Source organism: Hyperolius riggenbachi, chromosome 6 (assembly GCF_040937935.1).
Source record: "Hyperolius riggenbachi isolate aHypRig1 chromosome 6, aHypRig1.pri, whole genome shotgun sequence".
NCBI lineage: Eukaryota > Metazoa > Chordata > Amphibia > Anura > Hyperoliidae > Hyperolius > Hyperolius riggenbachi.
In genome coordinates this window covers 272,069,375-272,084,094 of record NC_090651.1, presented here as the reverse complement: position 1 = coordinate 272,084,094, position 14,720 = coordinate 272,069,375, and the positions used below count along the sequence as shown (strand labels likewise).

At 43.0% G+C, this 14,720-nt stretch overlaps 1 protein-coding gene across 3 annotated transcripts in view; it reads right to left on the bottom strand.

Annotated features, from left to right (window-relative positions):
• HYOU1 (hypoxia up-regulated 1) overlaps positions 1-14,720 on the bottom strand; it is a 79,292-nt gene that overhangs the window by 34,373 nt on the left and 30,199 nt on the right. For all 3 annotated transcript variants that reach the window (XM_068240860.1, XM_068240861.1, XM_068240858.1), the window contains exons 4-8: positions 14,612-14,690; positions 10,546-10,700; positions 6,393-6,469; positions 2,511-2,692; positions 2,280-2,395 (exon numbers count right to left, since the gene is read on the bottom strand). In XM_068240860.1, the coding sequence (XP_068096961.1) occupies positions 2,280-2,395; positions 2,511-2,692; positions 6,393-6,469; positions 10,546-10,700; positions 14,612-14,690 (609 nt within the window). The remainder of the gene's footprint in view (positions 1-2,279; positions 2,396-2,510; positions 2,693-6,392; positions 6,470-10,545; positions 10,701-14,611; positions 14,691-14,720) is intronic.

The following is a 14,720-nucleotide window of genomic DNA, read 5'->3' as shown; positions in this document are numbered from 1 at the left end:
CGCTTGTAAAAACGCATGCGGATGTGTTTCCACATGCGTTTTTACCCGCGATTTCGCCTGCGATTAACCATGACACTGCCAGGGCTAAATAAAATTGAAAAAGGTGCGAAATCGCACGCGAAATCGCGGGTAAAAACGCATGTAACAAACGCATGCGTTTTTACTATTAAATACATTAGCGGCGATTCGCACGGATTCCCGACGCAGGCGAAATCGTTGGCTCTTTTGTGCGTTTTTTTCACGCTGAAAAAAAACGCACCTCAACAACGCTACAGTGGAAACAGGCCCATCCACTTGTATTACATGTGCGGATCTGCATGCATTGGACGCATGCAGATTCGCGATAGTGGAAACGAGCCCTAAGACTTCCTAACATCTTCAGCAGCTGAAACGAAACACACAATTAAGGACAGGGAACGTTAACTTGTAAAGAAAAGAAAAAAATAGCTGCTAAGTGACCACTAAAAAACAAAAACAGACAATAAGAATAGCAGAGAGGAGATTCAAAAATGTGGCTACATATACAAGTATGGCACACCTGAACTGAGGGATATGGAGGTTATTATATTTATTTCCTTAAAAAAAAAACAAAAAACACAGGTGAGTAAAAAACAAAAAGGCACCATAATAATTACATTTCTGCTTGCAATCAGGTCCACTCTGCTGTGCAGGTGCAGACAGTGCCTGTGCAGTAGAAGTAGAGCAGACCCAATCGGGCTCAGCCATTTCCAATGAAGCCTGAGGGGAAGCAGATACTGTGTCTGCACAGGCTCGCAACAAGCGGGTCTTCAAAGCTCCCAGCGCTGCACCCCCTCTGGAGGTGAGTGGAAGCCTCTACAGGATCCAGAGGCTTCCCCTTTTTCGAGGAAAGTATACCCTAGGGGCACTTTTTTTCCTTCAGGTACACACTTTAAACAATACCAATTACCTGTCATTATGCTGATCTTTAAAGGGAAGGTTCAGGGAACTCTTGAAAAAAATAAAAATCCCTATCCACTTACCTGGGGCTTCCTCCAGCCCGTGGCAGGCAGGAGGTGCCCTCGCCGCCGCTCCAGAGGCTTCCGCTCGTCTTCGGTGGCCGACCCGACCTGGCCAGGCCGGCTGCCAGGTCGGGCTCTTCTGCACTCCATGGCCGGGCTCTTCTGCGTCCCACGCGGGCGCGCTGACGTCATCCGACGTCCTCCGGGCTGTACTGCGCAGGCGCAGAACTACTGCGCCTGCGCAGTACAGCCCGGAGGATGTCCGATGACGTCAGCGCGCCGGCGTGGGACGCAGAAGAGCCCGGCCATAGAGCGCAGAAGAGCCCGACCTGGCAGCCGGCCTGGCCAGGTCGGGTCGGCCACCGAAGACGACCGGAAGTCTCTGGAGCGGCGAGGGCACCTCCTGCCTGCCACGGGCTGGAGGAAGCCCCAGGTAAGTGGATAGGGATTTTTATTTTTTTCAAGAGTTCCCTGAACCTTCCCTTTAAGGGATCTGTAGTGTCTGAACCACCCATCTAGAAACAAGCATGTGGAAAATCCAGTCAAATTTGCATCATACATTTGATCTGCATTCTCCAAGTATATATCCACAGCGCTAGGCGATCACAATGGTATCTGCAGTCACACCACAGTGTATATTCTCAGACAGTGACCATCACCAAGGATAAAATCAATAGGTCACTTACTGTCCTTAAAAACACAATCTTTAATAAAAATCCAAACAATACCACATATACAATATCTTACTTTAGGGGTCCTTTTAACAGGGACCCTTAGTAGTAATAAGCATATAGTGTATCCAATACACAAAAAAAAAAAAAAAAATAGTCTCACGGTCTCTTGTACATTTGCCCAGTCTCCAGTTACCGTTCCGACCTTTCGCCGTCGTCAGGTTCCCGGTTTGGATTTTTATTAAAGATTGTGTTTTTAAGGACAGTAAGTGACCTATTGATTTTATCCTTGGTGATGGTCACTGTCTGAGAATATACACTGTGGTGTGACTGCAGATACCATTGTGATCACCTAGCGCTGTGGATATATACTTGGAGTTTGCGATACCGATTGTGGATTTGGTCATCCTGAGCAGCTGGTGAAAGATATACAGAGGATTTTACTTGGAGCAGCGCCTGTATTTTATTCTAAATTTGATCTGCATGCTTGTTCAAGGTCTAAGGCTGAAAGTATTAGATGCAGAGGATCAGCAGGGCTCCCAGGAAATGTGCATCATTTAAAATAAAATATGGCAGCCTCCATATCCCTCTCACCTTGGGTATTCTTTAAGTTACATTCATTTCTTACCCAACACCTCGAATCTGAAGCTGAGGCTGAATGCCTGAGTCTTTTGTTTTTGTCGTTTGATAAGTCACAATTGTACAGGTTGTGCTTCTTGCACCCATGTCATAAAACATTATATTCTGCAAAAAATAAAGGGATGCCAAATGACCTTTGCGGAGGAAGACATTTTGCTTTTCTTATACAAGACAACATACTATATAAACAGGTATTAATTCACATTCAATAACTACCTACCTGGGCTGTAGCGTTTATATCCTTCCTTCTGAACACCCCATAGTTTAGTGCAACTGCGGTATTATCATTTATAAGTTGGAGCACTTTCAGACCACCAAGCTTGGCAGCCTGGAGGACAGCTCTGCGTTCCGCCTGATTAAAGAATGCAGGCACTGTAATTACTGCATCCTTAATGGATTGCTCTGCCAAAAAAAAAAAAAAAAAAAAAAAAAAAAAAAAAAAAAAAAAAATGAAAAGAAGTGAAAAAGAAGCATGAAAATGAGGTCAAAGAGGAGAACATTCTTAATGTCTATATATTGTAGTTTGGAAAAGGATTTTGATTTCCTCCACCACATATTTTTACAGTGAATAGTTTTTCCTTAAAGTATACCTGAAGTGGCCTTAAAAGTAATGAACTAAAAAGGTCTTAATGCATCAAAGCGGGAGGGTCTGGCGGACCCATCGTTGCATTTAGTAGTTGGCACTCAATCTGCAATAGCAGATTCTTCCTCCTCACTGTAGAAGTGTAACGTCCTCTGAAGCACAGGGCAACCCAAATCAAGACCATCAAAGCAGTCACCTGGAGAATCACTGAGTTGCAGTTTTAGCCTGCACTTGCCCAAACAGTGACTAATCTTTGCTCACCTTCACTTCACCATGTACATGCGGATGTGTGAAGGGGAGATGGGCTGGCAGTTACATCACTTTGTGCAGAGAGGGGCAGAGGCTGGCACTGCATTTCAGGTAAGGGACAGGTGACTGTTTTGACAGGAAACTTGACAGACGAGATAATGCCACTAAACTAGTGAGGAGGAAGAAATGGCTTCCACAGCTTACAGATACTGGCTCCCCTGCGTGTGCAGAAATGTTCATTTTAGGGTGTTAGAGGTGGTTTACACAGATGTTTTACTGATGTCAAAACACTACTTCTAAAAGCATTCAGAGTCATCAGGTTTCCTGTCAAAAATGAAACACTCACCAATGTGCAGCATTAAGGATCAATAAAATGGTAAATTTGGAAAACCATGTGCTACTGCATGAAAGGCTGATAATGCCTATTCAATATGCTTGAGTATAAACATACAAAAAGTATTTTGAAAAAAAGCACATTACTGTATTTTCTTTTTTGGATACTTCTTTAACCACTTGAGGACCCAGCCTTTACCCCCCCCCCCCCCCTTAAGGACCAGCGCTGTTTTAGAAAATCTGTGCTGGGTGGGCTCTATAGCCCCCGAGCACAGATCAAACAACAGGCAGAGCGACCAGATCGCCCCCCCCTTTTTTCTCCACTAGGGGGATGATGTGCTGGGGGGGTCTGATCGCTCCTGCCTGCGTGTGGCTGGCGGGGGTGGGGGGGCACCTTAAAGCCCCCTCCACCGCAGGATTCCCCCTCTTCTCCCTCCCTGCCCCGGAGATCGGAGGTTGCACAGGAACGGATCTGTCCTGTGTAGCCTCTAACAGGCTCTAACAGGCTGATTGGCCGGGGATCGCTGATCTGGTACAACAAAATGTAAACGCGGATTATTTCCGCTTGTGTTTACATTTAGCCTGTGAGCCGTGATCGGCGGCCCGCAGGCTATTCACGGAGCCCCCCGCCGTGAATTGACAGGAAGCAGACGCTCACGCGAGCGGCTGTTTCCTGATTAATTAGCCTGCAGCCGGCGACGCAGATCTGCGTCGCTGGTCCTGCAGCTACCACTTTGCCGACGCGCGTTATGAGTCGGCAATTGGTTAAAATGTTTGTGTAAACTGAGCCTTAGTGCTCTCTTAAACTCTATGCATACATTAAAGAAGAATAAAACAAGAAGAAAGAAAAAAAAAAAAGTGTGACCTATAATGGTGTGGTTCTGCTAATGAAAAAAAGAAATAAACATGATCTTCAAAAAAAAAAAAAGCAGGGTAGAGACAAAATCTCGTTCGTAAAAATCCCCACCTCCTTGTTTTTTCTACACCAATAAAATATTTTTTTATGTTTATGACAACACTAAAGGACAAACTATCAAAAACCAAGTGTTCTAAAATTACAAATGTACAAATGATGTCTAGCTGTGTAAGCAGTGCATTACCCTCCTCACAGCCAACCCTCAAAGCCAAAGTTTTGTCTCTCTGAATGAGCTATTCAGAGAGACAAAACTATATTTTTAGCAGATGACAGGTCTAAGCTGCAGCTGTAATGTACCCACAGAGTTAACAGATGTAGGGAGAGGGATTTCCTCCCTCCCCACATGATTCACTGATCCGACACACTGGATAGAATGTCCAACAGCATTCCATGAAAGGAATTAGAGAACATTAAAAAGGAAGACATAAGCAGGTGGACATATACAGCACTGCTTAGCAACAGCTAGTGAAGCTATTCGCTGCCCAATTTAAAAAAAAAAAACAAACATGTTAATAGATAGTGGTCTTTCAATACAAGTATGCTCTGTTTACATCAGTAAAACAAAATCAGTTTGTAATGCAGCACTCCTTACTGTCTTATCAGTACCTCCATTTTTCACTGTTGATTACAAGTTACAAAAAAAAAAAAAAAAAAAAAGTACATGAATAAAGACAAACACACGTTATGTGAGGACCTGTGCTTACTGTTTGGTTGATGCAGAAAAGGCCGGTAACGTAGTACACCACATGGCAATGATACCAGCCTGTACTGAACCTAGTAATGCTCAATGCGCTGATAGCAGAAGAGCGTTACCATAGCAACATGCAGTGTACGCTGTGGAAAGAATTTTATAATTAATCTGTTAATCTTTACGTATACTCTGTATATTCTGTATATCCTGTGTAACCTATGTGACTATATAGTCCACATGCACAAGATTGGATTATTGTGTTAGAGTGACACTTTAAGTAATAGGATTATTGTTAACCAAGGAGTTATCACGATACCATTGAATATATGTTATATATGTTTTTGAACCATATACTGTGCAGTCTCCTTTGTCCTTCACAGTGAAATTCCAGAACAACCTCCAAACCTCCCCCCAGTGTCATTCTGTACCAAGCACGGGGCAGTGAGTTGGAAAGAACAGCCTAAAACCAGTTCTCTGAAAGTGTGGGTGATTTTGAAGGACATGAGACAAGGAACTGATGTCAGAGGATTTCTTCTTCCTGTTGACTTTCATTTATTCATGAGGGACACAGAGGAAGAACAGACCCACCCAAAAGAAGAAACTGGACATTGCTCATTGGACTTATGGGATTACAGACTGTTTAGAGGGGGGAATATATTAGCATGTTAACTGGGGTATAAAGATTTACAGAGGAAGGAAGTCTCTACCCTTTTGTGACTAGCCGGGCTGCAGCTAGCCTGTTTCTCCTTTCATAAATGCTGGTATATAAAAGGGTCCTCAGCTGAGTGAATAAAGATTTCATTTTCATTGGCACGAAATGGAGGAGTCTCATTGAGTAAGTTTATTTCCTTTAACAACGCGCGCTACCCCGTACACTGTTTGCACTTGTTGCTATAGTAACAATACTGCCATCGGTGCAATGATTATTTCTAGGTTCAGTACAGGCCAGTAACATTGCCACGTGATGTGCAACGTTACCGGCATTTTCTGCATCAAACCGTGTGTGTGGTGCAGTCTGCTCTGACACACCACATGTTGTGCAGTGTGCATGGACATATGAAAATCCACAGATCATATAAAAATAAATAAATAAACTCAGTTTTCTGGTGTACTGCGGCCACAAATGTGTACGTTTTAACGTGTACGATACACACAGTTAACATGGCTAAGACTTTGCATTACAGCTGCGCACAAATTCTTAGTGAAAGTAAAGATTGAGTGATTATTTCCATGTGACAAGTGCATGCAAAGTAAATAAAAAAAAAAAAAAAGTTAAATATTTGTGGAAGAAAAAAAAAAAAAAAAAAAAAAAAAAAAAAAAGTGCATTACCTGCAAATTCTTCAGCCAGGGTCCTGGAGTAGTTCAGCAACATCGCTAGCAATTCCTCTGGTGAATAATTTAGTTCTCTAAAAAAACAAAAGCCAGGTTCACATAATCAGTGACACAAATAGTTCTTTCACCAGGTTATCACTGTATACATCAGCTTCCAATCTGATGACTAGAAGTAACCAGTCAATAAGCAGCTTTAGGGTTGTTACGAGTAACCCAAAATATAAATACCGGTATCACTTCTGTATAGACCGTATTTAAAATCCGTATGACCGATCTAGAGTGGAGTATATCTGCTCCTGGTCTAAAGGTTCGTATACACGTCCGACAAAGATAGTTCGTTACGAACGATTCGTGACGTTTACACGATGTTCATTACGAACGATCTTTTCGGTCTAATTTGAATGATTGTGTACACACGTGAACGATAAGTATAAAGTACTGAACGACGAACGATAAAAATGTGTGCGCAAACGGAAGTGACGTTATGACAGGCAATAAGAACATGCGTACTACTCCACAGATTATCGGACGATCTTTGTACACACTGCAACGATTGAACGATTATCTTTAGAAAAAATCCGCCGGGTTGGATCGGTCGGATTGAACGATAACGGTTGTTATTGTCCAAAAAAACGATCGTTGGAAAATTTGGAACGCACGATTATCGGTCCGATTGTCGTTAGCGTTCGTTTTCGAACAATCGTTATCGTATGTGTGTACTCAGCTTTAGCAGACCATAATTTTTTTTTGTAACACAGTTTGTTTTTTTTATTAAACGTATATTGTATCGTACAGAAGTTTGAAAATGTCAATATATGTCCATATTAGCAAAAAGATACATAGGTTTAGAATACAATAAAATTGAAGGTACGATTAATGAGTTATGAGTTTGTATTATTTAACTTTTTCAATTATCAAAGCCAATATATGAGATTTGGCTAGGACCAAAGCAAAATACAGAGGAGAAAAAATAAAATATACGGTAATATAGCATAGAGAAATTCGTTCATTGGGTCTGTCCACTAATGTGGAAAAGAAAGCATAACGCTTGCAGTATGAGTTGTGGCCCACAAAGGAGGAGAAGCAAAGAAGCACGAGTTAGTATAAAATACTTTAATTAGGTCAGTCACAGTAGTCTATAAAATCCCAAGAAAATATTTTCCCCATATAGCGTCCCAAAGGTCATTTTAGTAATGGTTAAAGAGTACCAACACATATCAGGGAGGGGTGCAATTAAGAAAGTATGTTTCCCATGGATCCCATATTTGTTTAAATCTATCTTCTGTATCCCTTAATAGAGCAGGGAGATATTCCATAACCTTAGTCCAGCTAATTTTTGTAATAACTGCAGAGATTGTAGGAGAGAGGGATTTACGCCAGTGGGATGCTATAGATAATTTGGTATGTGTAACCAGTCTCATCGTATATTTCTTTAATCCTGGTATTGGTTTGCCTAGGAGCATGTAAAGAGGGTCTAAGGGAATATTAGAATTTGTTACCCTTGCTATTAAGGATTGAATTTCAGCCCATAGTGGTTGAACTATTGGACAATTCCAGAAAATGTGCTCGAGAGAGAGCCTAGCTGATCACAACCCCTCCAACACTGATTGGAAACATCAGGGTATATTTTTGATAGCACTGTTCTATACCACCGAAAAATCAATTTATAAATATTTTCTCTCTTTTACTTGTGTGCATATTGATGTTTTTTTTTAGCATTCTCCCATATTGAGACCCAGTCTTCCAATAGCAGACCATAATTAAATTTTTTTTGTCTATACAATAACAAAAAAAAAAAAAAAAAAGTGTAACTCTAATAGCACCTTATCGTTTACCTTAAAGGACTTACGAGGCCAAAATATACAAAAAAAAAAAAAAAAAAAAAAAAAAAAAAAAATTTGAAAAAAAAAAGTTAGCTACCTGGATCAGCTTGTAAGGCACGGAGGACGCCGTCCGTGCCCTCCGTGCCGTTCCGCCTGGTCCCCGCCGCTGAACTGTTCGGGGGGCTGTTCAGCGGCGGGGACCAGGCGGAACGGCACGGAGGGCGCGGATGGCGTCCTCCGTGCCTTACAAGCTGATCCAAGTAGCTAACTTTTTCTATTTTTTTTTTTTTTTGTATACTTGGCCTCGTAAGTCCTTTAAAGAAGCAGTCTAGTTATGCTGAATCCTCTGGAGTTATTACACTGCCCCCTCTCCATCATAACTCTAACAAGTATTTAACCTCCTTGGTATTCTGATTGATTCTGGATTTTAGGGTCTAAATGTGTTGCAAATCATTTTCACTTTCAGACCCTAAATTAGACTAATCAGAACACCACCAGAGACCCCCCCCGTATAAAGTGCAGCTCTTCTGCACAGTAACCTGCCCACTGGTTGCCCCTTCCCAGGCTTGGGGATTACCACTTGCAGCAGGTTTATTTTTCAGCCCAAGTTTGGGTCGGGAATACCGTTAGGGAGGTGAAGTGAGAGGAATACGGAGGTTGCCATCTAAGAGCGAATGGGCCCTAAGAGATTGTTGTCAGTTGTGCCTCAGAAAGGGTAAACACTTGACCATTAATGGCCAGGGGGCAAATCATTTTGGATGTCTCATTTATGTCCTTGGTTTCAACTCTGTAGCAATAAAAATAACCGAATAAAAAAAAAAAAAAAATATATATAAAGCATGTTACCGGTTACTTTTTGGGTTTCCCTTCTGTCCTCTTCTGCCCTGGTTGTGTCCGTCTCTGTCCCCATATGTGCTCCTTGCGTCCTTATCCTTTCTCCCGTGGCATTATCTCTGCCCCGTGTGTCAGATGTGCTCCATGTGTCCTTATATATGTGCATTATCTCTGTCCCCGGTGTCCTCATGCCAGCTTCCCTGAGCACCGTCCCTAATCCCCTCTGTCCCTTCTGGCTCTGTAAAGTATAAGGCTTACCCCATAACATCACTACGAGTAGCGGTAATCCTTGTTGTAAAGCCGCTGAAGAGTTCGCTCTTGCAGGCAAAGTATTTCCCTCTTCACTTCCTCATAAGTCAATAATGCCAAAGTGAAGAGTACTTTGCCTGCGAGCGCGAACAATTCAGCGGCTTTACAAAGAGGATTACCGCTACTCATAGCGGCGTTTGGCTCTGTGAAGTGTGAGGCTTACCCCCAGACAGGACAGAGGGGATTAGGGACGGCGCTTGAGGAAGCCGACATGAGGACACCTGGGCAGCTATATGGACACTGGGGGCAGAAATACTTTATCCGCATAAACGGCCTGGAGGAGCCGGGGGAAAGCAAAATAAACGCCTGGGGACATTGCCGACAAGCGGATCGGAATGTTCCACTACCACTTCTTTAGGGGAGACAGGTCTGTATTGGCACATTTGGACCATAAGACGCACCAATATTTTCCCCCCTCTCTTTGGGAAGGGGGGGGGGGGGGGGGAGTGCTTCTTATGATCCGAAAAATATGGTAAATGATTCAGAGCCAGGGAAAGGGATCTTAGAACTACAACTCCACAGCCTCCACCTTTCACCAAAATATTGCCTCAATAACACTACCACCAGGGCCAGATTTGTACTCTTTACCTCCCAAGGCCACTGTCACCAGCCGCCCCCCCTTCAGTATAGGTAGCGAGATGACCCCTCCCCCTACGCTCCAGTGCAGTATAGGTAGAAAGATGACCCATCCCCCCTTCCATCCAGTATAGGTGGTCAGATGTCTCTTTTAATCCCTCCTTTTCCCACTCACCTTTCAGTATAGGTAGCTAGCTCACCTCCACACCGCAACAGCCATCAGTGTCACTCATTTCTTCACTTGTTTCCAGTGCAGAAGCTTCCTCTTCCTTTCCATCTCTAATGCTGCCCCAGTCCATAGCTGCTGGCCACAATGCAAACGTGCACAGAGAGCAAGGTGGCTGCTGCACAGGCGGCTAGCAGCGGAGTACCGCGGTCAGGCGCTCGCCTGATCTCCCTGCATGGCAGCATTTGCAAGCTTGCAAATATAGTACCAGTTTTGCCTGCTACTTTGGTGCCCTTGCTCCTGTGGTGCCCTAGACCATGGCCTAGGTGGCCTTGGTCTAAATTCAGCCCTGACTACCACAATAAAGGATTGTGATCTACTTACATTAACATTTCATCAAATGCAAATACCGTAAACAAGGCCACTTGATTATATAACTTACTCTGATAACTTAAAACGTGTAGTGCCCCTGACCTCATCCTTCACTATACTGTACTCTGGAAACCTCTTCTTGAAGTTTTCAACTTGAGGGTTCTCTGCCAACTTCCCTAGTAAATCCTGGAAGTAGCGAAATGTCAACTTGGGGTTCTTTGTTGCCTGTGGAAACATTGACAAATAGACAGAAGTTATGAATATTTGCTCAGTATAGGCACAGCTACTCTCTTAGCAACATCATTTGGCTTCTCATGTTGGTGTAGACTGTTTGGTCATTTAGAAAGTACTGAGCGATTTACAGCTCCTTATCCTACCACCGCATTCACTAGCAAACCCAGTACAGCGATAAGCTAAGAAAATACACTACCTATCAGGCAGGGGAAATTGGCATTGATGAACTGTCCTGGATGATGCCTCCTATAATATCCATTAATACAACATGGCTGCTGATGGAATTGAGCAGATCACTGCAGCGTTTCTACTCATCCTTACCTTTGATTTTTTTTTTCCCCTTGATAAAAAAGGGACCACATGAGGTCATGAAACTGGTTATCATCAACCAAGTTTTTAAAAGGAGTGCGGGCCATACTTTTTTTTTTTTTTTCCCCCCATGCTTGAAACAAACAAGTAATTTTCAGCACATCTTAAAGGCAAGATAATATATTTGAAAAAATAAACACCCCTACCTCTTTAGAACAAATGCTCACTCTACTCAGGATATTTTGTATTTCAAATAAATAAATAAAACCCCTTACATTTTCCACTCTAAGATGGACGGGCACTGTATATAGGGGGTAGTTTTATTGTGTTATCCAGACATGGTGCTTTAAATGAAGCTCATACACTTATACACACACATCAGACCATAGTCTTTGGAAAATGAAAGATCACAGACCAATTTTACCCCCTTCCATGTAGTATGAGAGCCATGCTCTACACAGTCTATTCTATGGAGCTGAACTCCCCATCAGACAGAAATCTTTGCAAGATGCTGCACACACACATGCTGCACACACAGATGCTGCACACATTCAACAGATCAGTATCTGCAAAAGATCTGTTCCTGCAAAATGCATTCATACTCTATGAGATCTGCAGATCATCATACACACCTTGTTTAACAGACATTCATCTGCAGATCAGATCCACCAGGATGGATTTTCAGATCTGCAGATGAATGTCAGTTAAACAAAGTGTGTATGATGATCTGCAGATCTCAGACTATAAATGCAATTTACAGGAACGGATCTTTGGCAGGAACAGATCTTTTGCAGATACTGATCTTTTGTGTCTGTACAGCATCTGTGTGTGCAGCATCTTGCAAAGATTTTTTTTCTGATCGGGAGTTCAGCTCCATAGAAAAGAATGTGAAGGTATGGCTCTCATACTACATGAAGGGTGGCAAGATTGGTCTGTGATCTTTCATTTTCCAAAGACTATAGTCTTATGTGTGTATGAGCCTTTACTCTTAGGCCTATGGCACAAAGCCAGTTTCTCTGGTTGAAAGCATGTCTGAAATGATTACCCTCGTGATATAACATTACAGTACAAAGGGGGGAGGGGGGGACAGAACATACATAAAATGATGTTGAAAAACATTACATTGAATCTAGCTATCGATTTCCCCCCAGTCTTGCCCGGAGGAGAGCTCCCAGCAGCAGCCATTCAGTCATGCGGCGCCCAAAGAACGTCTTTGTGCACCAGACAGTGAAGCATACCCATGTGACAATCTGCCTTCCAGTTGGACAGCAGTCACCTGATGCAGAATGGGATTAGAAGCCAGCGAGTTACTGCTCGCTGGCTTCTACAGTATGTGGATGGGTGGTGCCAAAACTTCTATTCTATAGCCAGGCCACCAATATTTAAAAAGGTGCAGTGGGCCACATCTATAAGTTATATATTTTGTGTTTGGGGGGCCAGTGAAAAAGCCTCAGGGCGCCGAATTCAGCCCGCGGGCCATAGTTTGAGGCAGGGCTGTGGAGTCGGAGTCGTGGAGTAGAGTCGGGAAAAATGAACTAACTCCTAATGAATTTAAACTGTAATTAAAATAGAAAATATGATAAAATGTTCTATTTCTCAGATAATAGTCATCAGAAATAATTTTTATATACAGTAATAGCTCTGCTTAGTCCACAAAAATGAAATAACCCAAGCAAAATTACTTATGCTGCTTAAGTTACTTGTGCTGCTTCAATAAAGCAGTCCCCGTATTTTTAAAGTCAGATATACATAACTGATTGTGACTGTACAGTATATATATATGATGTGTACAGAGGAATCACATATTTACTAAATAACATTTATACTGTAAGAATTAAGCCTGATGTGTAGCTGTGTCACTAATAGAGATGGTCAGTGTGATGGAAAGAATTCTGCGCTGATGCTGATTTATGCAAAATGTATGCAGTCCCTTTGCTCATGAAATCAAATAATTTGATATGTTAAAATTTGGTTTGGTGACTACAAATTAAAGGGTACCTGAGAGAGATGAAAAGAAAAAAGTTTTATACATACCTGGGGCTTCCTACAGCCCCCTTCAGGCCAATCAGTCCCTCGCTGTCCTCCTGCACCACCTGGATCTTCTGCTAGGAGTCCCGGTAATTCAACCAGTCAGCGAAGTCCGGTCATGTGCCACTCCTACAGCCAGGAGCATTCTGCACCTGCGCAATAGTGCTGCGCAGGTGTAGTACGCTCCCAGCGGCGGAGTGTGTGCATGCGCACTATGCCCGACCAGCTCAAGTACCTGGACTCATAGCAGAAGATCAAGGTGGTGGAGGAGGACAGTGAGGGACTGATTCAGGGGAGGACTGGGACCTTTAGGCCTGGAGGGAAAACACAAGACCCGGTTTCACTGCAGCCCAAGCCCAAATGACAACACACACGTGCCCCACGTGCTATATGCCAGTAGTCACATGGGAAATACAGTAAGAACACTTGAGGGACAACGGCTGGGGTTTCCGTCGCATTCAGAATTTATCATTAGAATTCACCTGCAAGCAGCCTTGTTGGAGTCTAGGGAATGTCTGCAAGCAGCCCTTCTGGAGTCTAATGACTGTCAAAAACTTTTCAACCTAGACAATACCTTATGTAGCTTTGCACATGCAGTCATTTTAACAATGATGAGAGACTAGACAGATTTTTTTTCCCATGGACCCTGCAGGCAAGCTTCTGCTCTGCATCATGCTGTGTATATTTACAAGCTTGCCTGACCTCTAATTGCTCTGAAATTGGGCGTTTGTTTCTCTCAGTCAGCCTAGTGGTTCACATTGCCTTATACAAAAACATGAAAGCACCAGGCACTGTACCAGCCCTAAATCATTAAGCCTGGGGGAAATCTCCCCCTTTCCCCCTGGCCAGTCCTCCCATGGACTGATTAGCCTGAAGGGGGCTGGAGGAAGCTCCAGGTATGTATAAAGAAGAAGGGGGGGGGGGGGGGGGGAAACACTTTCATTTCATCTGTCTCAGGTTTACTTTGTTACACAGTAGTACTATGCACTCCCCACAGAGCTTTAGGGAATCCACTGAGAAGGTTGTGCACATTGAACACAGAGATGTTGTCTATCACCCATAAACCTGGTTCAGATTGTGCATGAAGAATTTGAAATAGAGGAAGAATAGCCCGATTCTCCTGCAGAGTACAAGCACATCGCTCTTACATGTACCCACAGTCACATTGCCTAGCCCTAGGGCCTGATCACTGTTCAGATTGTGCATGAAGAATGTAGAATAGTGGAAGAATCTCCCTATTCCCCTGCATAGTACCTGCACATCATTCTTACATGTACCCACAGTTATATTGCCTAGGGCCTGACAGGTGTTCTTTGTTCCTACATATCCTTCTCACTGCAGTTGTCTTTTAAAATTCCTAAGCATTGGAAGTTAACGAATTTCATGTTACATACTTTCAATCAACAAGATTGTGATATGCAAATTAGAGGAGTCGAAGTCAAGGAGTCGGAGGAATTCTTAACTGAGGAGTCAGGAGTCGGTGGATTTTTTGTACTGACTTCACAGCTGGTTTGAGGACCACTGGTATACACTAATGCTAATCAACTAACAGAGCATAAACTTACCATTCCTATGGCACTATCCCCAAATAATCGCTCATTCTCTTTCAATGTAACAGCTAGCGGGGTTTTCCTCCTCGATTCTCTGAAAAAAATAGATTTGCAGAAAGTAAAT